Genomic DNA, 21,134 nt, shown 5'->3' with positions numbered 1-21,134 from the left:
TATCAGATCATTATGTTGTATACCTGAAATTGATATGCCCTATGCCACTAAGATCTGCATTTTTAAAAAAGAAGGAAAAACATCATGAATTAAAAGCAATCAGAGTACCTGTAGTCAACAGAATAATTGAGGAGAAATGACAGCCTGGCTCTTTCCCACAGGGTAGGTTCCCTGCGATCAACCTGAAACATTCAACATCACTCCACAAAGAAACGTCGTGTTCTTTAGCTGTAAGCCCCCAGTCAAGACAGCGACCAATCTGCTTACTTTTTTTCCCTCCCACTTTCTCTATGACTTTCTCTCTTCTGGACCTTCCATAAAAATGGAATCGTAATACGTGGGGTTTTATGACTGGCATCTTTCACTTTGCGTAACGCTTCCAAGTTTCATCCATATTGTAGCATGACTCAGGACTTCATTCCTTTTCGTGGCAACGTAATTTTCCGTTGTGTAGACGTACCACAGTTTGTTTCTCCTTTCCTTAGTTGATAGACACGCGGCTTGTTTCTCCCATGTGGCTGTCATGGATAACGTTGCTCTCAGCATTCGCTTACGTGTTTTTGTGTTAAAGTGTTTTCAGTTCTTTTAGTCTGCACGTGGGAGTAGAGATGCTTGGTTACGTGCTAACAGAGTGTTCGCTTTTCGAGGACCTGCCAGACAGTTCTGCACAGTTTTGCTGCTAGTGATGGGCGGGGAGGCACTTCCTGATGTCCCGGGGGCACACTTGAAACTCCACTTCCCCTTCCTGAACTCTCAGCTTCCTGTGTTTTGGGGTGGGAAGCTAAGTAATCTAAATGCAAAAGTTAAACCGTGTTGTAGGTAAGACAGAAGCTCTGGAGAGCCCAGACATGCCCCTGGGAATTCTGAATTACAAGTTCTCTTCCGCTCAAAAATGAGATAGAGAAGTTTTGAGGAACATTGCAAATAAAGTGTAAAATGTAATATTACAAAAATAAATGTCATCTTGTGGTTCTGTATTTAAAAAGAACAAAAGACGAAGCGAAGAAAACAGCGGTTTGCCTCAGTCGGAAGGTGGTGTGTTTGTCCCTGCAAGGATCCCACGGTGCCGCCTTCCCTTCTCCGCAGCATCTGTGTTCTGGAACGAATCTCAGTACGAATTTGGAAATTGAACTCTGTTGCTTTGTTTCCCCCAGGTGTGGTGCAGAAGGTTTCCAAAAAATTAGAAATGCACGTTTACAGCAAGAGGCTGGAGATCATGCTGCAGTAAGTGCTGTCCCCATGACTGCCCCCCAGGGGTGGCGAGGGCGGGGGTAGGGGGAGGCCGGGACTGGGTTCTGGCTCACCGATGGCGGTGAAGCTTGGGCAGGTCACTTAGCTGCTCTGGGGGTCTGTGTCTGTGTCCGTAAAGTGGTTTGAGCCGCATCCTTCCAGCAAACACTTTAGTTAGTCCCAAATACCTGTGACCTTGCTTAGCCATTTCTGGCATAGTCTACCACGATTCACCCATCTTTACTGAGGACAAGTACTGAACTCTTCGCCTGGTGTTACTTTGCCCTTAAGAATTACTACATATATATTTTCCTCAAGTGTCAGTTCTGCATGAAGAGTGGTTTTCTTCTGGACTCGTCTCAGATAATAAGTCTGCAAACTATGAATTACCTTTAAACTCAGTATTTTTCTAAATACCAGATATGTAGTACTCTTTAAGACTGATTTTGGGGGGCTCCTGGCTGGCTCAATCAGGGCATGAGTTCAAACCCCACAATGGGTGTGGAGCCTCCTTAAAATAAAAAAACTTTCAAATACTGACTTGGGGTTTTTTACCCAGGTAAAATAATGATTTGCATCATAGGGGATAACCACCATTTAAGCTATGTATTATGCCAAGAAAAGGAAAATTAAAAGATTTGAATTTAATTTTATAATTTCCACATCTAGCACAGTTCCTTGAACATAGTATCTCTCATTCTTATTGAATAAGTGACTGCTTCTACTTTTTTCCACTTTCACTAACTGCCTCTATTTTTTAAATTGAGAATTACCTGACTAGACATCTTAACAAAAGAAGGTGCTCTGTATGTTTGGAGGTTTGGCGTTAACATTTCTGTTCTTTCTGCCAGATTCCTCACTGACAATCTTTTAAGGCAGCCAGTTAGCAGCTTTTAAAAAATGGACAGGCTTTCAGGGGTGACCTTGCTAGAAGAAGCTACCACATGGCTTCAGAAAAATGTTCTTGGTGCTGCCATTTTGATTTTGAAAAGCATCTCCGTCGTACAGACCGGAAAGCAGCTCCCAGGGCTTGCTTGCCCAGACCCACCGCCCCGGCCCAGACCCACCGCCCCGGCCCAGACCCACCGCCCCGGCCGCCTTCCTCACGCTTCCACTCACAGCCGCGAACTGTGACAAACAGGAATGTGGACTAAAGAGCTAAAGCTTACATTGACCTCCTGAACGTGCCATACCAGCGCGCTTAATCTCCCAAGTCGATCATAATCTAAAAACTCTAGTTCTTTAGGGCCCCCTGGGTGGCTCTGTGGGTTAGGCCTCTCCCTTTGGCTTGGGTCATGATCTCAGAGTCCTGGGATCGAACCCTGCATCAGGCTCTCTGCTCCGTGGGGAGCCTGCTTCCCCCTGCCTCTAGCCTGCTTATGATCTCTGTCTCTCTCTCTGTCAAATAAATAAATAAAATCTTCAGAAAATTAAAAAATAAAATAAAAACTCCAGTTGTTTAAATCCTTAGGACTTAGGATTGTATAGGAATACGTTTATTGGTTTCTTTAAACAAACCAATAATTGATTACATGAACATGAAATATTTTTCCCTACCTTTTGAATATAGTTCTGGTTAAAATACAGCATTTTTCCTTAGTAACTAGGTTCCCCAGTCAGTTTTACTCAAACATATTGATTGCCGTTAACTGATTACCATTATTGATTACCTGAGAGAGCAGGAGGCTGGCCGGCCCTCCCCGCGGCCCAGTGGACCTCCACGTGGACAGGGAGGGCCCATCGGGGGCTGACCGGCTGCCTTGTTGGCTTTGCGGGCTGCCCTTCCCGGCCTGTGCCCAGCCTGCTGCCTGGACGCCGGTGGCAGGTGCCTGTGTACCTGACGTGGACGGATGTGGAAATTAGTGCTTAAACTCTAGCTCCTCGGTGACAGGCGCAGGGTCTTAGTGACGTCCATCCCCGAGAAGACGGCACATAGCAGATGCTCAGTGAAAAGAGTTTAACTCAAAAGAGGCGTTTGAAATCCATCCAGGGGAGCAGACAGCATGGCCTGAGTCCGTTCAGTGGCGATACCCGGATTTCAGCACCAGCCCCACGGCCTCTGGCTCTTCACGGGGGCTCCCTGTGTCTTGTTTTCCTCCTGCATGGACGGGGCTTCTCAGTAAGTTACTGTAACTTCAGATCGTTTGTATGAAGTGCATACACAAGGCCAGCTGAACAACGTTTTTTTTGTTTTATTTGGTTTTTTTAAAGTAAGCTCTTGGCCCAGCGTGGGGCTCGAACTCATGGCGCTGAGATGAAGAATCACATGTTCTACCGACTGAGCCAGCCAGGTGTCCCTGAAGAAAGCAGTCTTAATGACAGCTGTGTATTTTACCCATTTTATAAAATTAATAAGCAAATTTAAATTAAGTACATCTCAGGAACAGGTAGACATAGTCTACTTCAGAACGAGGGCCGTCTTCAATATCACTTTTCCCCCAGGACATAAAAATGTACTTGACTTACATGTTAATGCATCTGTACTAATCTGGCGTCTTTGTTTACCTTAGGGACATATTTGGAGAAGACTGTGTAAGTGTGAAAGATGGTTCTGTCCTCAGTGTCACAGTGGATGGGAAAACTGCTAATATCAACTTGGAGACTCGGGTATGTATGTAGCCGCTTCTTCCCACATTTCAGGGCACTTGGAAGAGAAAGTGAAAACAGAAGTAATCTCTGGTCTCCCATCCGACAGCTCACTTTAGCGTTTTGACATTTCCTTCCAGCTTTGCTTTTCCCCCCTACATTTGCTCTTTACAGGCTGTTTGTTATTATATGTGAAGTTACACAGCCCTGCTTTTTTTTTTTTTAATTAATTTATTTGACAGAGATCACAAGTAGACAGAGGGAGGAGGAAGCAGGCTCCCCGCTGAGCAGAGAGCCTGAAGTGGGGGCTCGGTCCCAGGACCCTGGGGTCGTGACCTGAGCTGAAGGCAGAGGTTTAACCCACTGAGCCCCCCCCAGGCGCCCCAAATCCTGCTTTTTAAGCTTATTTATTTTTTTATTAATCTTTACACCTAGTGTGGGACTTGAACTCACGACCCCAAGATCAAGAGTCGGATGCTCTGCTGACTGAGCCAGCCGGGCGCCGCACGTTCTTGCTGCTTCCCCATCTGCACAGCACACGTTTCCCATGTGCACTCTCTGTTGTTTCCCTTTTCCACGAGAGGCCTCCGTCCGCCACAGCCTTTCTCTTGTTTGGCATCCGGTTGATTCCAGAGTTTTTCAGAAAAGCTGTTCCTGGCTTTACCAGCAAGGTCCAAGTACCTTTTCCAGACGGCAGGGTTTAGGATCGTGGGGCCTGCTCTGTTCTCACACTACAAACCCTGCATCATTATTTAAGCATAAATGAATATGTATATCTCTCAGGCTTGATTTTGAAGATTCGAACAGTTCTACTAAATAACATAGGTTTTAAATTTCTTTTATATTCTTTGAGGAGACACTAGTTGATGTTATCCCACTAGACAAATATGCTAAGAACATAACCAAGTGGTTACTAGGGAAGAAATCTGGACAGCCAGCAAGCGCACAAAGCCAATGTTCAGCTCAATCCACTGATAATTAGAGGAAATACTGATCAAAGGCCACCGCCTCACTGTTGCTCATCACGCAGACCCAGATGAGCCAGAGTGCGGGGACCTGGCGCCGGGGAAAACCGGGCCATTTATTCTCAGGGCATTTTGGGGCGGGGAGGGGACTGTAAATGAGGTGGCGTGTTCTTTCTGTGGGGGAGTTTGGTGAAATGCCTGGAAAGGCCCAGAAAAGTAAATACCTTTACCCACGATTCCACTCACTGGATTGAATCGAAGAAAATAGGCAAGTTAATGATAAAATAATTGGAGCAAAGATATATGTACATGGATTTCTACTCTAGCATTGATTATAATATCGACAAAACTGCAAGAGACCGGATTGTGCAAGAGTATGAGACAGTAACTCACTGAATAAACAGATTATGTGTATGTTGTACACCTTGACACAGGCCCATACAGCCAGCTGTCGGGAAGGCGGCAGTGTGCATCACTGATGGGCACAGTTGTCCCCCTGCATTGGTGAGGGCCAACAAAAGTTAGATCGCAAGTATGATAAATTTCCCTATTTTGGTTTTAAAGAAATACGTATGTGTAGCTCAAAGTCTAGAAGGTTATACACGGACATGTTCACAGGAGTTAGTAGGTTCTAGAATTAATTAAGGGTATTATTTTTTTCTTCCCTAAGTTGTTATATGAGCAGTATTTACAGTATGATAAAAAAAAATTTTTAAACAGCATATAGTGTTTTGTAGCTGGGAAATAACTAGATTATTGGTCTAAATCAGATTTAATAGCAAATGTTGAGTGCGAGGACACCCATCGCTTGCTAAGTGATTTGTGTTACACAGACTGAGTTCCTAGTGTGATTTACTGGGTCAGAGTATGGGCTTTGAAGTACGTATAGATTTTCCATTTATTCCTTTTCCCAAAGTGCGTCCCTAATTAGACCCGGTGATGGTGCTGTCGGGGATACGTGTGTGGCGCAGGCCTGCAGGCCCGAGGGCCGCAGCTTGGGGTCCCCCAGGGCCAGGCGTCTGTGACCCCCACCCTGTGGGGAGAGGATTCTTGAAGAGGATCAACCTGTCTTCCCCGTAGCCCTGGGAGACACTTAGGGCGAAGGGGCCGTTTGTGCTTTCGCTTGCAGACGGTGGACTGCGAGGAAGGAAGCGAGGACGACGAGTCGCTGCGGGAAATGGTGGAGCTGGCGGCGCGGAGGCTCTACGAGGCGCTCACCCCCGCTCACTGACGACCGGACGGCTCCGGATCCCAGAACGCTTTTTCTTAATGCTTGACTCCGCTTCTGTTACCTAAAATACATGAGTTTCTTGGGAGTAGCCTAGTTACCTGTGATCTCGAATGGCCTCAATTCCAGCAGCTGGAGTGCTACTAAATTAGCAACTAATGTGTCCGTTATTCCAGAACTACTGAATAAACTATTATTTTAGAATTTGATTCTGCTTCTAGGCACGTGTGCTGCTGCCAGTGAAACCTTCCAGATCTGCTTGTAGCAGCCCAATCAGAATGTCTTGGTGTCCTTTTTAAGAAAACGCATGATGGCTTGTATTTTCAATTTCGTATTCTGAGTGGGAATAGAGATTATCACTCAAGTGCCTTTCAGTTTCTTCCTTCCTGATACTCTTGGCAAATTCCTTAATTTTTACATTTGTAAAATTAAGGCTTTTGGGATTCAGTGATACTTTCTTTGTGTAGTATCTACACATGCAATTCAGAAATACTCAGGCTATTATTTTTATGCCTCAAGCTCCAGGGGATTCAGATGTGAGTTGTGGAATTGCTCTGTATAAATTAAATCACTAGGCCAGTTTCCTGAAGCGCCTGTAATTCAGACTTGTGATAATTGGACACAGGAGCATGGGGGGCGGTGTGCTGCGGGAGCAGGTCAGTCGGGGTGTTCCTTGGGGTCGGCTTCCACGCACAGGTCCGACTGCCCCGTCAGGGAGCGGGCACGCGCAGAAGCTCGCCCTCACCTTCACGCCCACCTTGAGAGTCGGTCACACGCACCATCAAGCTGAAGGTCTTCGCCAACCACAGTCTCTAAATTCCACTGACCCTGTTAGTCTCTCCTTGCCTCACCTCTTGGTGACTTGCAGCCACCAAGCGCTCCTTCTCTGCATTGCTGTGACAAGCCTGAGTGCACAAATCTGAAATTTTACTTGAATTATTTATTTCTGTAAGATACCCTACTTTTGTCTCTGGCCCAAACCAAAGCTCTAAGGGTCACCTTTTGTGTCACCTAAGATTTTGTTATGATAGACTTCAAAAAAGATTTTAGTTTAGAGAAAGCAAGAGAACCAGCAAGAAGGGGAGAGGGAGAGAATCCCAAGCAGACTGCTGCCCACCACGGAGTGAAAAGCGGGGCTTGATCTCACGACCTAAGCCGAAATCCAGAGTCAGGCACTCAACCAACAGAGCCTCCCCAGCACCCCTGTTTTGAGAGATTTAAAACGTTGTTAATTAAAAAAAAAAACCAACTGTATCTTAATAAGACAGAATATGTACAGTAAAAAGGGAATGTGCCTTTTCCCCTAGTCCCTCTCCCTGAGGTGACCGATTTAAGGATTCTAAACTGCTCAAGTCCCCCCTCGTCTTCTCACGGTGGCTCCGAGTCGCGGTCAGCCTGGCCCCTCCGGTTCCTGCCACAGCACACGCGCGCGCACACACACACACACACACACACACACACACCCTCCGTTCGACTCCGGAAACACACACACCTGCTCTCAAGCCCTCCCTGCTGAAGGCCCGCCAGAGCTTCGCTGTCATTAGGGTCAAGTCCAAACGCCTTAGCTGAGCCAGCTGTTCTCAACCTCGGTACATGCGGGAGTCGCCTGCGGGCAGTAAAAACAGACGGAGGCCAGCATCGCGGCGTCGGACGTCAAGTTCGTTGGTCCGGAGTGAGGATCCTCTCCGAGCACATTCGGAAGCTCCCCACGATTCCAGCTGAAGATGGGGAGCTGCTGGCGCGGAGACTTGAGGCTCTGCGTCGCGCCTCCCGCCTCTCCGGCTCCCGCCAGGCGCCCCCCCACGCCCCAGCCGCAGCGCGGTAGGTCTGCGGGGCGCCGCGGCGCGTGTCCGCCGGGTTCTCCATGCTCAGTGTTTCAGAACAGGCTTCTGGCTCGTTTTCTAGCGACGGCCGTCGTACTGCGGGGCGCAGCTGGGGCGACAAGGGCTCTGAGCAAACTCGAGCCCTGGAGCTCCTGGGGGTCTTCGAAGTAGCCGCCCCCGACCCCACCCGCCCCGTGGCTCGGTCCTTGGCCCTTCGGGCGTCCTGCCGGGGACCTGCTCAAATCCCCCCTCCCCCATCTTACCCCAGCCCGCCCTCAGCAAGAACCCGGTTCCTAGCGATCGTAGATGCTTCTACCCTTCACCCTGCTCGTCGGCTGTGGCCCCCCTTCCCTCATGTCTCCCCGCTCCTGCAAACCCCATCTTCGTCCTTGAACGACGTCTCCAGCTGTTCGTTAAGGTCAAAACCTCGATAAATGCTTGAGTCCGTTCACTGAACGCGGCGGCCGTGCGGTGGCCGCGCCCCTCGGAAGCACTTCCCCACGGTCTCCACGCGCGAGCCTTTGGCGGAAACCTCCCGCCCCGCGTGGGGTCGGCGCTGGCTCGGGGGGCGGCGCCAGGCCACTCCCCCTTCGGGCCCCCCGCCGGGGCGCGGGGAGGTGCGGGCCCAGGCCGCCCCGCCCGGAGGGTGCGCGCTCCCGGGGGCAGAGGGCTGCGGGCGCCCCGCGCCGGACAGGACGAACGACGAGCGGCGAGTCCGACTGGGAAACGGACAAAAACGAGCGTCCCACGGGGCAACGGCCAGCGCACGGCCGGTCGCCAAACGGGTTCAGTCCGTGCAGCCCCGGGAGCCCCGAGGGCGGTCACCCCGCGGGCGACGCTACCGCGACGGAGCCCCGCGGGCGGCCCCGCCCCCGGCCGCTCGCCCCGCCCCGGATATCCGGCCCGGCCCCGCCTCTCGGCTGGCGGCAATATGGCGCTGTGCGAGGCGGCGAGCGGCGGGGCTTCTCTGGCCTGGCCGCGGGTGTTGCTCTTCGGAGACTCCATCACCCAGGTACCGCCGCTCGGTCCTCACGTGGCGGGTCACTCGGGCGCCCACGGCCGCGCCCTGCCCCGCTGAGAGAGCGGCGGGCCGGGCAGCTCCGCACCGGGCCCCGTCCTGCCGTCTGCCCCGCGGCTAGCGAGGCCGCCTCCCCGCACCCCGCTTCCCCCGCACGGGCTGCCCGGAAGGCTGAGCGCCCCCGGGCCGGGATCTGCCCGGGGATGCCTGCAGCCTCCTGCAGCCGCCGCCTCCAGCGCGCCTTCGGGGCCCCCGGCAGCGGTCCCCTTTCTGGTTGCCCCCGCCTTCGAGATGCCGGGGTGGGTGGCGCGGGACCTGCACGGCCGTTCGGTTGAGCCCGTTTTACGGGCGGGGGGAGGTGCGGGGACTCGCCCCCGCCGCGCCTCGGAGTGTCAAAGTCCGAGTTCGCTGCTTTGCGTCAGGTTTCGGGATAGTCGGAGACCCGGTCCGAGGAGGGGCGCCTTGTGCTCGCCTTAGAGTCTGTCTTTTCGGGACCGCGCTCTGTGTCCCGCGCGCAGCTTCCCTGCGGGGGCGCGGGGGCGCCTGGGTCACCTGCTGAGGTTTCGTGCAGCTCGTTCCACGCAGAAAACACTTGGAGCCAGGTTCGCCTCTGCTTCCTCTGGCGGAGCAAGCTGGTGATGACTGCAGCGTCCCCGGGAGTAACGTAGCGGATCCCGTTTTCACCCCGTCGCATTAAGGAAAAGGACACGTTCTACTGCGGGGAGGAAGGACGCTTTCAAAAATGACTCCCGCGGCGGCTTTTTTTTTTTTTCCTTATTTGTCTCTTCAAATATGACTTCCTCAACCACTTTTCTGTGTATGTACCACTTTTTAGGCAAATAGAGCACTAAGGGTTCTCCAGATTTATAAGAATGTATGTTTAAAAAAGGTTCACCCCGAGTTCTGTGATTAACTTCCTTATTCTTTTCGATTACGGAAATGCAGTTCAGCCTGGACCCTCTCTCTTAACTGAACATACAATCGATGTTTTCTCTCATACATAATTTTAAGTAGCTTTTCTAGGTAAAAATGACCAATGTTAGTTCTCAATAAAATGCAGACGACGGTCTCAGATGCAGTTGATAGGGACAAAAAGTCTGGGAGGAGGAGAGGAAAAGAAAAGGAGCTGCTGACCAAAATATCCCTTTCTAAAATGTGCCGGTTACATCGACAAGTAGTAATGGACTTTTCCTTTTTCAGTTTTCTTTCCAGCAGGGTGGATGGGGAGCATCACTGGCTGACAAGCTGGTCAGGTGAGAATAGTTTCTAGATTGATACTCGAGTGTTTATTGATGGAAAGCTGTAGCTGCATCCCAGAAGAGAGCGTGAATGATAGAGTTTCAAACAGTAAATCCCTCCTTCGTCTTTGCCGGCCTTTCCTGGTTAGTATATACAGGGTTGGGGAAGGGAAGGGGGAAGGGCAGGCGCTCGGGGTTCAGCAGAAGTTTTGTGGATATGAAATCAAACCCTAAAAGTTGTAGAAAAGATACTGGGGGTTTGGAGCCAAACACAGTTATTGACCATCTGAAGAAGACAAGTTCTTTTTCAATTATTACTGTGGGTGGGGTATGATTTAAACAAGTAGTGAGGAATTCAACTGAAAGAAAGCAAAGTATATTCATAAACCAAAGTTAGAGTCATTTTTGGGTAGAGGTTTTTGTCCCCCCCAGATTCTCTTTATAAAATAGGTCAGAAATAGTAATGATCTTGGCATTCTGTTTGCCAGACGTAGTGTAAGCTTGTGCTAAGGAAGTCATCAAACAGGGAACACTGCCCCAATTCAGGAGGTTAAAAAATACTTATGGGCGCCTGGGTGGCTCAGTGGGTTAAGCCGCTGCCTTCGGCTCAGGTCATGATCTCAGGGTCCTGGGATCGAGTCCCGCATCGGGCTCTTTGCTCAGCAGGGGGCCTGCTTCCCTCTCTCTCTCTCTGCCTGCCTCTCTGACTACTTGTGATCTCTCTCTGTCAAATAAATAAATAAAATCTTTAAAAAAAAAAAAAAAAAATACTTAGAAATATTTTCCACATTTAAAACACTAAACACAACTATTTAGAATATCGGTCCACTGATCAAATTGGAGTTTTGTCTTCTCCTTTAGAAGAAATAAGCAGGATGTACTACCAGTTTATTAATATTTGAAAATTTTCACCAGTATAATTAATATACCAAGAAAATGTATTTTATTTCCAAATGTGAAATGTGTTTTATTTTATTTTTTTTTAAAGATTTTTATTTGTTAATTTGACAGAGAGAAATCACAAGTAGGCAGAGAGGCAGGCAGAGAGAGAGAGATAGGGAAGCAGGCTCCCTGCTGAGCAGAGAGCCCGACGTGGGACTCGATCCCAGGACCCTGAGATCGTGACCTGAGCCGAAGGCAGCGGCTTAACCCACTGAGCCACCCAGGCGCCCTGAAATGTGTTTTAAAATGTCTTCACTTTCTCCTTCATTTTTATGCCCTAAACAAGAAATGAAAAAATTGACCTTCCCAACTTTTTCTGTTCCCAAGTTCCACCCTATTTAAGTGGGCTTAATCTAGAAACATGGAATTATCACTCAGTTTTCCCTTTTGTAAAATGGGAGAGTTATAATTGCTAAGTTTTACTGAGTGCTTACCAAGTGCCAGAAACTAAAATGCTTCATGTGCATTGACTCATTGAATCTTTATAACCACCCTGGGATTTTATAGATGAGACGAGTAAGATGGAGAGGGTTTTAACAAGGTCACTCACAGCTAAGAAGTGGCAGGTGGTGTGGCTCCTGAGCCCTGGGTCCTGAGCCTCCAGAGACAAGGTCACCTGCTTTCATATTGGGAGGCTTGAAAATGCTAATGTGAGCTCGCTTGGGCACCTGGGACTTGGCAGTGCTCACTAAATAGTAGCTTTTACATTTAGTAATCCCATAACTGTTTAATTGGCCTATTAACCTTTTCTGAAAAGCTAAATAACTCAAGTAGCCTGGAAAGCCGCATCTCAAATGTTTTACCAACACATAATTTTTACCAGGAAACCAAATGTTTCCTAGTGACTAATTTTAGTACTAAAATCCTGTGAGCATTGATAGTTTACACATATGCTTGCTAGAAGACCACTCAGAAGTTATTTTTCAGAATTGAGAGCAATTCCAAGAAAAGACAGTCGGAGACCGTGTGTGGTCTGGTCTGTTGCCTCCCAATTGCGGACAAGCATCCTGTTGAGGCCCGCGGGGCGGCGTGGCTGCTGGCTGAGCCCACGGAGAGGCTGCAGCTCAGTGAACTCTTACTCCTTTGGGCTCCACACCCGCCGCGGCCACCCCACCCCCGGCCTGGAGTGCCCACCTCTGCTGGCATGCGCACCCCGGCCCTGTTCACTGGAGTATTAGGAACTAAAATGCCACAGTGGGGCAGCAGAACCCAGGCGTAGGGGGCCCCTGTACTATCCCTGGGTCCACCGGGGGAACCGGGGGGCTATGGTTGGTGCTGACAGGTATGGAGGGCTACGGGGGTGAGAGGCCAGGCAGTTCCACTCCCCCGTCCCTTTTTAGCGTCAGAACCGCGTTCTTTCTGGTCCACCCAAACCACTGGCCCTTAGGTGGGCATTTCCATCTTTAGCTATGCGAGCCGTTAGGGTAAATTTTCTTTTTAAGGATTTCAGAGGAAGAGAGAAAAAAAATGCGTGGATGGGGGAGGGGGCAGAGAGAGGCACAGGCAGACTCCCCGCGGAGTGCAGGGGAGGGAGGAGGGGGGCGGTGGATCTCAACCCCAAGATCCGGACCTGAGTGGAAACTGAGAGTCAGAAGCTCCACCCACTGAGCCACCCAGGCGCCTCGGGGTGAATTTTCAGTGTCTGCTTCAGCCGCTTGCACAGCCCTGAACTGATTCACGGCTGGTTTGGTGTTTTTTTGAAGTGTAATTAACATACAGTGTTATGTTAGTTTCAGGTGGACTGATTCAGTGTTAAATGTAACCCAGTTTCCAAGCTGTACAGTTAAATTAGGCGCTACTGTGAGTGCCCATCCGTGCGCTGGCTGCATGGAGAGCAGGAACTCAAGTACATCATCGTGTCCCACAGGGACATCGTCTGTGTTTTAGCGTTAAGAAAGCATTCTAATAATTCTTAAATCTGTTTAAATCCTTTTAAAATTTACTGATATATTTTCATTGGGTTCTTTAGCCGTATCTCAGTATTTCTTTAACCAAAAATACTTGAAGTATTTGGAGGAGTTAGAATAAACTCAGCTTTTTCAGTTTTTTAAAGCTCCTGCTGTTTGCTTTTTTTTTTTTTTTAAGATTTTATTTATTTAACTGACAGAGATCACAAGTAGGGAGAGAGGCAGGCAGAGAGAGAGGAAGGGAAGCAGGCTCCCTGCTGAGCAGAGAGCCCGATGCTGGGCTTGATCCCAGGACCCCGGAGACCATGACCTGAGCCAAGGGCAAACGCTTCAACCCACTGAGCCACCCAGGTGCCCCCAAACCATGTCTTTAAGGAGGCAAAACAAACACCACAGACATGTACATAAAAGTATATATATTAAAATTATTGACTCAAGACCACGGGGTGGGGGGGGGGAGGACACCGATGATGATGTGTCCATGTAGGTCTATCACTTTCAACAACTGTGCCACCAGGGGGTGAGGGGGGCCTGTGCATATGGGGGGCAGGAGTGTGCAGGAACTCTGTTCCTTTGCATTTGCCGCACCCCTAAAATGACTCTCAAAAAATAGTCTGTAAAAAAGTCCCAGAGGGCGCCTGGGTGGCTCAGTGGGTTAAGCCGCTGCCTTCGGCTCAGGTCATGATCTCAGGGTCCTGGGATCGAGTCCCGCATCAGGCTCTCTGCTCAGCAGGGAGCCTGCTTCCTCCTCTCTCTCTGCCTGCCTCTCTGCCTACTTGTGTTCTCTGTCAAATAAATAAATAAAATCTTTAAAAAAAAAAAAATCCCAGAAATCTTCTATATATGATATCCCCAAATAACCACTGTTAGCCTCAAGCCCCAGCTTTTGACTTTCTGCCCAGGATTGCTCAGATTGACACCAGTCTGCTGTGACCTCCCCGTGATAGGACCTCCCTCCCCACCCCCGACATGAGTCTGCCAGTCAGCAGACAAGATGCTTGGCCCCTTTGCTGTTACTTATCACCCCTCTCGTCAAGGAAAGACAACCTAGATTTTGGAAAGACTTAAGGATGCCACGTTCGACAACATGACTGCTCTTCCCAGAGGGAAGGCGCGGCGGGAGCACCCGGCCGGCTCAGTCCAGAGAGCCTGCAACTCTTGATCTCAGGGTCATGAGTTTGAGCCTGCGTTGGGTGTTGAGGGGACTTAAAGTTTTAAAAAGTGAAAGCCGCTCAGAGCCACGGGACATCAGCAGGTGCCATGGCCTGGAGGGTGCATGCTGGGGGCTCGTTGCAGAGGCGCTAGAAACTGTTCTTTGCCCACAATTCATTTTTTAAATTCTTCATTTCAGAAAATGTGATGTTCTGAATCGCGGATTTTCAGGTTATAATACCCGATGGGCCAAAATCATTCTTCCAAGATTAATCACGAAAGGGAACAGTCTGGACAGCCCAGCAGCAGTTACAATTTTCTTTGGTGCCAATGACAGTGCGCTGAAAGGTAAAGGCATTCTTATGGTTTTCGAATTCATTTTTAGCTATTTTGTGTTGAGAAAGAGTGCATGTGTGTGAGCACACACGTCTGTGGGGGCGGGGTCAGAGAGGGAGAATTTTTTTTTTTAATATTTTATTTATTTGGGAGAGAGCACAAGTGGGGTGAGGGGCAGAGGGAAAAGCAGGCTCTTCATGGAGCAGGGAGCCCAACGTGGAGCTTGACCCCAGAATCATGACCTGAGCCGAAGGCAGATGCTTAAACTTAAGACTGGGTCCCCCAGGCGCCCTGGAAGGGATTTCCAAAGCTCTCATACTTGGAGCTAACGAGTGTGGAGTGAGATGGGCACACGCTTACAGAACTGGAGGGGAAACTTGGGATCTTTCTGGAAAGATACCGGTGGCACGTGTCAAAGGACTTCCGCTACCTAGAAATGCAGCCTGACACTCCGGCGGCCGGGCGGCCGCGACACCCATAGTAGCATCCCCAGCAGTGAACGCGGGGGAGTTGCGTGGCGAAGTGGCCACGCCGAGCTGGTCCCCCAGCAGCCGACCGTGTTTGAGGGCCACTCACGGATACAGAAGTGCCCCCGTGTTCCGTGAGAGGAGAACAGGGTGGCTCCGCGCGCTCCGTGTCCTCTCCGTGTTTGGAGGCGCTTGGGTCAACACGAAGCGCTTCGCAGCATCCGGCAGCCGTCGGGGAGCTCTGCGCGGGGGAACCACGGGTGCTTGGATTTGCTCCTGTCACTGCACCCACGTGTGGCCTGCTGGGGGCCCGCGAGAGTCCCCGCACACTGCACAGGAGCCGGGTCGGCGGGGAGCCTGCACCGCCCAAACAGTGGACTCCATAGTGACAGCGGCCGCGTGTCCAGTGAGCGCGCAGCCCCGGCTCCGGTGCGCCACGCGCCTCGTGGAGGTCGTTTCCACGGTCCGATCGGGGGGACCTGGTTCTCCCCCTCGTGTGACCCGTGAGATGCGAGCGCAGAGAGGCTGAGCAGGGCCCCCAGCCAGGGCCTCAGGGGTCTGGGGGTCCGCGGCGTGAAGAGCCGCCCGCCCCGGCCTGGTTTCTGTCCTTGTGCCAAACCAGCAGCGTCAGGAGTCCCGGGATCTGTGACCCCATCTCCGCCTTCACTGCGGTCACTTGGAGCAGGCGCGTGTGTGCACTGTCTGTGTGTCCCCCCCCCCCCAACAGACGAGAACCCCAAGCAGCACGTCCCGCTGGCCGAGTACGTGGCGAACCTGCACACCATGGTGCAACAGCTGTCTGCCGCCGGCGTGCCCGCGAGCCGCGTCGTCCTCGTCACGCCGCCCCCGCTCTGTGAGGCCGCGTGGGAGCAGGAGTGCCTGCTGCAGGGTGAGCGCCGGGCCGGGGTGGCGGCGGGGGGATGAGGGTCCCCGGCTTAGGCCGCAGCTGCCACAGGGCTCTCGCTGCGCCGGGTCTGCGGGGCCCAAGCTGGTCCCGCAGGAGCCCACGTGCACACGTGGCCAAGAGCCTGCGGCGGCGCTGAACCCTGATGTCCCCACACGGGGTGGCCTCTGGACTTCGCAGCCGCTGCTTTGCTCATTTGTGTGTGAACGTGGCTCCTTCTGCCTCGCCTGTGCCCCCGCCCTTGGCAGCGGGACCGCTCCTGCGCCCGGACCAAGGTGGCTCTGCGTGCTGGTGGGCACGGGCAGGCGCTATTGCCCGCCTGGGGTAGAGGGGACCGTGTGTGGCTCTCCTGCTGCACCTGGAGGCACTTTGTCCCCACCGCTGCTCGTCTTGGTACCTCTAGGTGCTAAGTCAGGACCTGGCCAGGTGCTCCGGCCACAGAAGTGACCGGAATCCGGTTCCTGCCTGTGACAGTAGGGAGGGCGGCAGTGCGAGTGGGGGTCTGACGGACGGACTGAAACCGTCATTCAGTGTGGAAGCAGAATCTAGAGATGTCCAGAAAGTTCCCCAAAGGAGGTAAACAGGGCAAGTTTACCCTAAGAGAGCAGACAGGGAGGAAGGGGCCTCCACTGTCCGCGGCATCTGAAGGGCAGCCCCAGGAAGCGGCTGAATCGCGGTCGTTCGCTCTGGAGGGTGAAGTGGGGACCCCCAGCGGCCCTCCTCCATGGCTTGGGAGCTGGTTCGTGCTAAGCCTGGACGAGCAGGCTGCCAGTTAGAGCTACATCAGCGCTTCTCAGACTGCCGGTTGCAACCCATCTGTGGGTCCCAAAACTGGGCGAGTGACATTTTTTGAGAACAGAAAAAAGTCCGCATCTGGGACATAGTAGGCCTCGCTCTGTGAGACCCGTTCGGCTCCTGTAAAATGCGGCTGGAGGCCTGGGAGGACCGCAGAGGTTCGCCAGCTGGGTTTTGAGCCACAGGCTACGAGCAAGTTCTCCCTAAGACAGGCCCGTAGGCGTCTTCCTGGCCACAGTGGCCTTGGAGCAAGGGCGGGTGGGAGCCGCCTGTACAGTCCCCACAGTCATAGCCCAGCCCTCTGCAGACGTGTCCACAGCCCCTCCCCACTCTGTCCTTCTCTGGCTGAACCCCAGCGAGCTTCACACCAGTGCCGGGGTCTCTCCTTACATACCCCAACTTGGGGTCTCTGCCTGGCGTCCCCCTTGCTGGCCTCCGGCCCCCCTCTGGCCACCTCTGGCCTGCGTTCCAGCCAAGCAGACGGCCGCAGCAGGGCTCTCCTGCCTCTGACTTCCGGTCCACTTCCCCTGTGGGGACCAGCCATGGCTCCCTCGTCCCCAGTCCTTGGTCCCGCGTCGGGCAGCACAGCACGCGGGGACCATCTTCCCCCAGTTGGGGCCGTCGGAGCGTGCCATGGCCGTGCCCAGAGAGGCATCCGGGTCAGCGGGTTGGCACAGGGCCAGCAGCCACCCACACACTCGCTCTCAACAGGCTGCAAATTAAATCGTCTGAACTCGGTTGTTGGCGAATACGCGGGCGCCTGCGTACAGGTAGCCCAGGACTGCGGGGTCGACGTGCTGGACCTGTGGACCCTGATGCAGAAGGACACTCAGGTGCGTGGCTGGCTCGGGCCTCAGGGTGAGCACAAGCCCACAGACGGGACCCTGCTCTGAGTAGGCACAACCCTTGTCACTGTCACCACTTAAACCAGAAAGCCGGGGTTGGCGGGGGAACCCCTTCCCCAGCCCGGTTCCTTGGCTGCACCCAGCGGCTGGCGTCCATCTCCGGGACAGTCAGGAGTGAGCACAGAGTGAAATAAAGGAGCCAAAAATGGTTCACATTCAAGGACATGCAGGTCAACAAATTATTGTAATACCCCACCCCCTATTAAAAAACTCATTAAAAGGTAAAATGATGAACTTAAGCAGGCCGGGGGTGGGGGGCTAAAATTCATAGTTGGAGGGAGGTGGTTCCAAATCTTTTGTTTGAAGCCAGAAAGCCCACTTGCAACCATCAAAGGTGAAAGCTGGCCCCACAGAGCAGTACAGCCCCAGGAGGGCAGTCGGACGTGTCCCCATATCTGGTGTCCCCAGGACCAGGACCCGGCAGCCACCGTGCTGGGCATTTCCCTTATGAGCCCAGCACCGGGCCTCCGGGCCTCTCCCAGACCTCGGCTGGGCCTGGCCCGCTTGTGGCGTCGCAGGCCAGGAGCAGCCAGAGTCCTGGCTTCGTCTGGGCTAAACGTCCATCCAGGAGGTCCGGGACGGCTGTCCTGCTCCAGGAGGGAACCGTGCACTGCCGTGGGGGGCTCTTACAAGGTTCTTCGAGATTTTCTAGAGTGGGGTGGGAGGGGGCTTTCCTGAGATCTCCAAAATGGAGGGGGGGGCACCGAGGCCTGGGGAAGTGCTGGTCTGGGGGAGCTGTGGCCCAGCCGGCGCCAGCAGGGACAGGGGTGGGCTTGGGCAAAGCCTGCTCCCCAGGAGCAGCGGCTCTTGCTTGGGCCTGGGGGTACAAGTTCCTTCCGCCTGGAAACCTGCCTGTCCACCTCCATGCCTGGACTAGGGGAGTAAGAAACTGTGGCCCTCGGGCCCGGAGCTCTCCTAACAGCAGGTCGTGTTTTTGACATTAAGGCACCGTGTTGGCTCATTCAGCCTCTTCCGTCTGAGGAGCCGGAACAATGGCTGGGGGGCGGGAGGGCACTGCACGGCCCGCGGGTCACGGAGCTCCATGTGCACAGGACAGTGAGCCGGCAGCCCACGAAGGGCTGGGGAGCAGCGGACCCCCGCGGTTAACTTCCCTGTTCCCTTGCAGGACTTCTCATCCTACCTGTCCGACGGGCTGCACTTGTCGCCAAAGGGAAATGAGTTTCTGTTCTCTCACCTCTGGCCTCTCATCGAGAAGAGAGTCTCCTGTTTGCCCTTGCTACTCCCGTACTGGCGGGACATAGCGGAAGCCCGGCCGGAACAGAGTCTCCTGGGAGACGGGGACCATTAGCCGCAGAAAAGCCAGTCTGCCTGGTGACTTACAGACGCGGACAGTGCCACAAAGATCCCAGGATGCGTGGTCAGATCTGTGCTCGTGACCCTGGAACACGGAACCTCTGCCACCAAGATCAATAAAAGCCTTAGAATTTTTAGGGAAGCTCTGCCCCTCGGTGTGCTGTGTTGTGACAGCTGCCTGAGGCAGTGTCCTCGGTGCCCAGCTACAGAAGCAACCCAGGGTCGCCTGCTAACTGTATACATGGAAAAAAAGTAAAGACAAGATTTGTTTAAAAAGTCTTAATTTTTATAAAAAACGATTTTCTTACATGGAGCTGGGAACCGTTCACTCTCACATACACCCACTCACCCATCAGATTCCAGGAGCGTAGCTAAACTATATGACGACTAGTTAAGACAGCAAACACCACAAGGTATCAGTTCAAGTATTAGTGTAACAGGCATCTGCGTAATGAACGTCCTTAGAAGAAAAGATTTGATTTGTCACAGGTTCAGTTAATTGCCCTCAAAATTTACAAATTATCTCTGTTAGAATGTGTTGGCTGCGAGCTCATTTCAGTACTGGGGCGGGGGGAGCTTTTAAGTCTTAATTTTAAGGAAATCAGAGTTCAATTTGATGATTTTTATCCTTCACAAAGTAAATGCACACAGCCCTGAAGCCCTAAAGCAGGAAGTAACGCAGTGTCCCCCGCGGTCCCCACCGGGGGTGTGCAGGAGCCAGCTGTGGCGGCAGAAAGCCGCAGGCCGCAGGGAAGCAGCGGGCCCTCCCTGCTCAGCACAGCAGCTCGGCCTTTCACGACCACTGTTCTCTGATGAGAACCAGCTCACGTACCTCGTGGCCACTAGTGTTTGCAAAGAGGAAACCACGCTCTCGTTTCGAAGTCGTTCAGGTTTTGTGAATGGCGCTCGTTTTAAGGGCGGCAGCGGTACTAGACAGACTTAGAAAATATAAAACTTCCCGGCGAACTGGGGCCCTAAACAGTTGGCAGGAGTCTGTACATTCAGTTTGGCTACTTGTAAGCTAGACTGTTCTCATTCTAGAAAGTGCTAACCTCAGAATCTGGGAAACCGTGTTCACACAGCTATCTTGAGGAAGAAGCCGGGTGGTTCTCCCTGCTGGAGGCTCTGGGAATGCCTAAAGACAGAACCCACGGTTTAGAAAGAACCTGTAACTCCGTTTTCTCTCCTTTGTCTTTCCCTGAAGGCAAAAAATAAACTCTGTGTTCCAGTTGTCCTCACAAGTAACTGCTAAATGCCTCCCAAGGGTCAGCGGATCATTACAGTGTATTAAAAAAAAAACAAAAAACCCCCCAAAACTGATCTTAATCAGTGCTGTTCTCAATACAAAGGTAAATTTACAAAAATGTAAATATTCATAACCTAATCCAGCTGTATTTTCTGCTTCTGCACCACAGGTTGAAGGGTACTTTAAAAACCAAAAAAAAAAAAAACTAAAACCTGAAAGCCTCAAAATAAGCCAGATTCACCTCACCTCTTCCAAAGGGCAGGGGCCTCGGCACACAAGCAATTCCCGAGTGTGAGGGGTCCAGACCCGCGACCGGCCTCCGCTGCGCGGTCCCTTCGTCCCCCGGCGACCCTCGCAGCATGGCCCCGGGGCTCCCCAGTCCGCCGGCCGCGACCCCACGCCGGGAGCCGCGGCCTAGCACTCGGTCTCCTTGCTGCCCACTCGGTTCTGCCGCTGCAGCCTGAACGAGGCGGCCTTCTCGCTTCTCGTCACCGGACGGCCGGTGAGGTCCTCGAAGGACTTGGCAGCGGTGCCGCTGTTGGGGAAGGGGTCCTTCTCGAAGCCGTCCTCGTCCGCGTGCGAGTCCGTGCTGGGGTCCTCCTGGATCGTGTCCATTCTCTGGGGCTCCAGTTTGGGGGCGGCGGGGGGTGGCGGCGGCGCGGAGGCGACCTGCAGGGGCTGCGGGCGGCCGGGCGTCTGGGGCGCGGGGAAGGGCTTGATGATGCGCACCGAGGCGGAGTCCATGCTGCTCAGCATCTCCACGTTCTGCGAAGAGCCCGAGTCAGAGACAGACCCAGGTCCCACAGATCCACCCAGCGCACGTAGCAGTCCCCTCGGGCACCGTGACCCCTCCCGCTAAGCAAAGCCAGAGGTGAGGCTCCCCCACCTTCCACGTGTCCTACAACTGGCCACGTGAGTCCCAAAAGAGCGCTCAAGAAACAATCCTCAAGTCAGCGTCTCAAGACAGGGAAAGTCAAAACGTTAAACCAGGTCAGTGCTGACCAGCTAAGTCCGCGCCAGGGCGGGTACAGCCTCCCTCTCCGCTCAGCCTCCCGCCCGCCACTAAGGGCGGCTCCAG

General features: G+C 52.7%; 3 protein-coding genes across 9 annotated transcripts in view; 2 read left to right on the top strand and 1 right to left on the bottom strand.

Annotated features, from left to right (window-relative positions):
• CPSF3 (cleavage and polyadenylation specific factor 3) overlaps positions 1 to 6,374 on the top strand; it is a 46,528-nt gene extending 40,154 nt beyond the window's left edge. The window contains exons 16-18 of the mRNA XM_032353357.1: positions 1,155 to 1,224; positions 3,741 to 3,837; positions 5,911 to 6,374. Coding sequence (XP_032209248.1) covers positions 1,155 to 1,224; positions 3,741 to 3,837; positions 5,911 to 6,012 — 269 coding nt within the window. The 3' untranslated portion in view covers positions 6,013 to 6,374. The remainder of the gene's footprint in view (positions 1 to 1,154; positions 1,225 to 3,740; positions 3,838 to 5,910) is intronic.
• A 2,343-nt stretch (positions 6,375 to 8,717) lies between these two features.
• IAH1 (isoamyl acetate hydrolyzing esterase 1 (putative)) lies at positions 8,718 to 19,086 on the top strand. 5 transcript variants are annotated; one of them, XM_032353360.1, is made up of 6 exons: positions 8,718 to 8,844; positions 10,051 to 10,103; positions 14,321 to 14,437; positions 15,620 to 15,781; positions 17,303 to 17,424; positions 18,623 to 19,086. In XM_032353360.1, exons 4-6 carry the CDS (start codon positions 15,676 to 15,678, stop codon positions 18,803 to 18,805), a joined length of 411 nt encoding a protein of 136 aa, XP_032209251.1. In that variant the 5' UTR covers positions 8,718 to 8,844; positions 10,051 to 10,103; positions 14,321 to 14,437; positions 15,620 to 15,675; the 3' UTR covers positions 18,806 to 19,086. The 5 variants fall into 5 exon arrangements, with proteins under 5 accessions (XP_032209251.1, XP_032209249.1, XP_032209253.1 ...); XM_032353358.1 differs by having other exon boundaries at positions 14,289 to 14,437; XM_032353362.1 differs by lacking the exon at positions 10,051 to 10,103 and having other exon boundaries at positions 8,721 to 8,844.
• Positions 19,075 to 21,134, bottom strand: part of ADAM17 (ADAM metallopeptidase domain 17) — a 54,062-nt gene continuing 52,002 nt past the window's right edge. For all 3 annotated transcript variants that reach the window (XM_032353354.1, XM_032353355.1, XM_032353356.1), the window contains one exon: positions 19,075 to 20,821. In XM_032353354.1, coding sequence (XP_032209245.1) covers positions 20,471 to 20,821 — 351 coding nt within the window. In that variant the 3' untranslated portion in view covers positions 19,075 to 20,470. The remainder of the gene's footprint in view (positions 20,822 to 21,134) is intronic.

This window comes from Mustela erminea, chromosome 7 (genome assembly GCF_009829155.1).
Source record: "Mustela erminea isolate mMusErm1 chromosome 7, mMusErm1.Pri, whole genome shotgun sequence".
Classification (NCBI taxonomy): Eukaryota; Metazoa; Chordata; class Mammalia; order Carnivora; family Mustelidae; genus Mustela; species Mustela erminea.
The sequence above is the reverse complement of the archived record's forward strand: the minus strand, read 5'-3'. Positions and strand labels throughout refer to the sequence as shown.

Bases quoted from the DNA above. Each gene is read 5' to 3' on its own strand.
- IAH1 (XM_032353358.1), top strand. From the start codon at position 8,764: ATGGCGCTGTGCGAGGCGGCGAGCGGCGGGGCTTCTCTGGCCTGGCCG. The intron at 8,845-10,050 runs GTACCGCCGCTC...TTCCTTTTTCAG, and splicing joins TCGGAGACTCCATCACCCAG to TTTTCTTTCCAGCAGGGTGG. The intron at 17,425-18,622 runs GTGCGTGGCTGG...GTTCCCTTGCAG, and splicing joins TGATGCAGAAGGACACTCAG to GACTTCTCATCCTACCTGTC.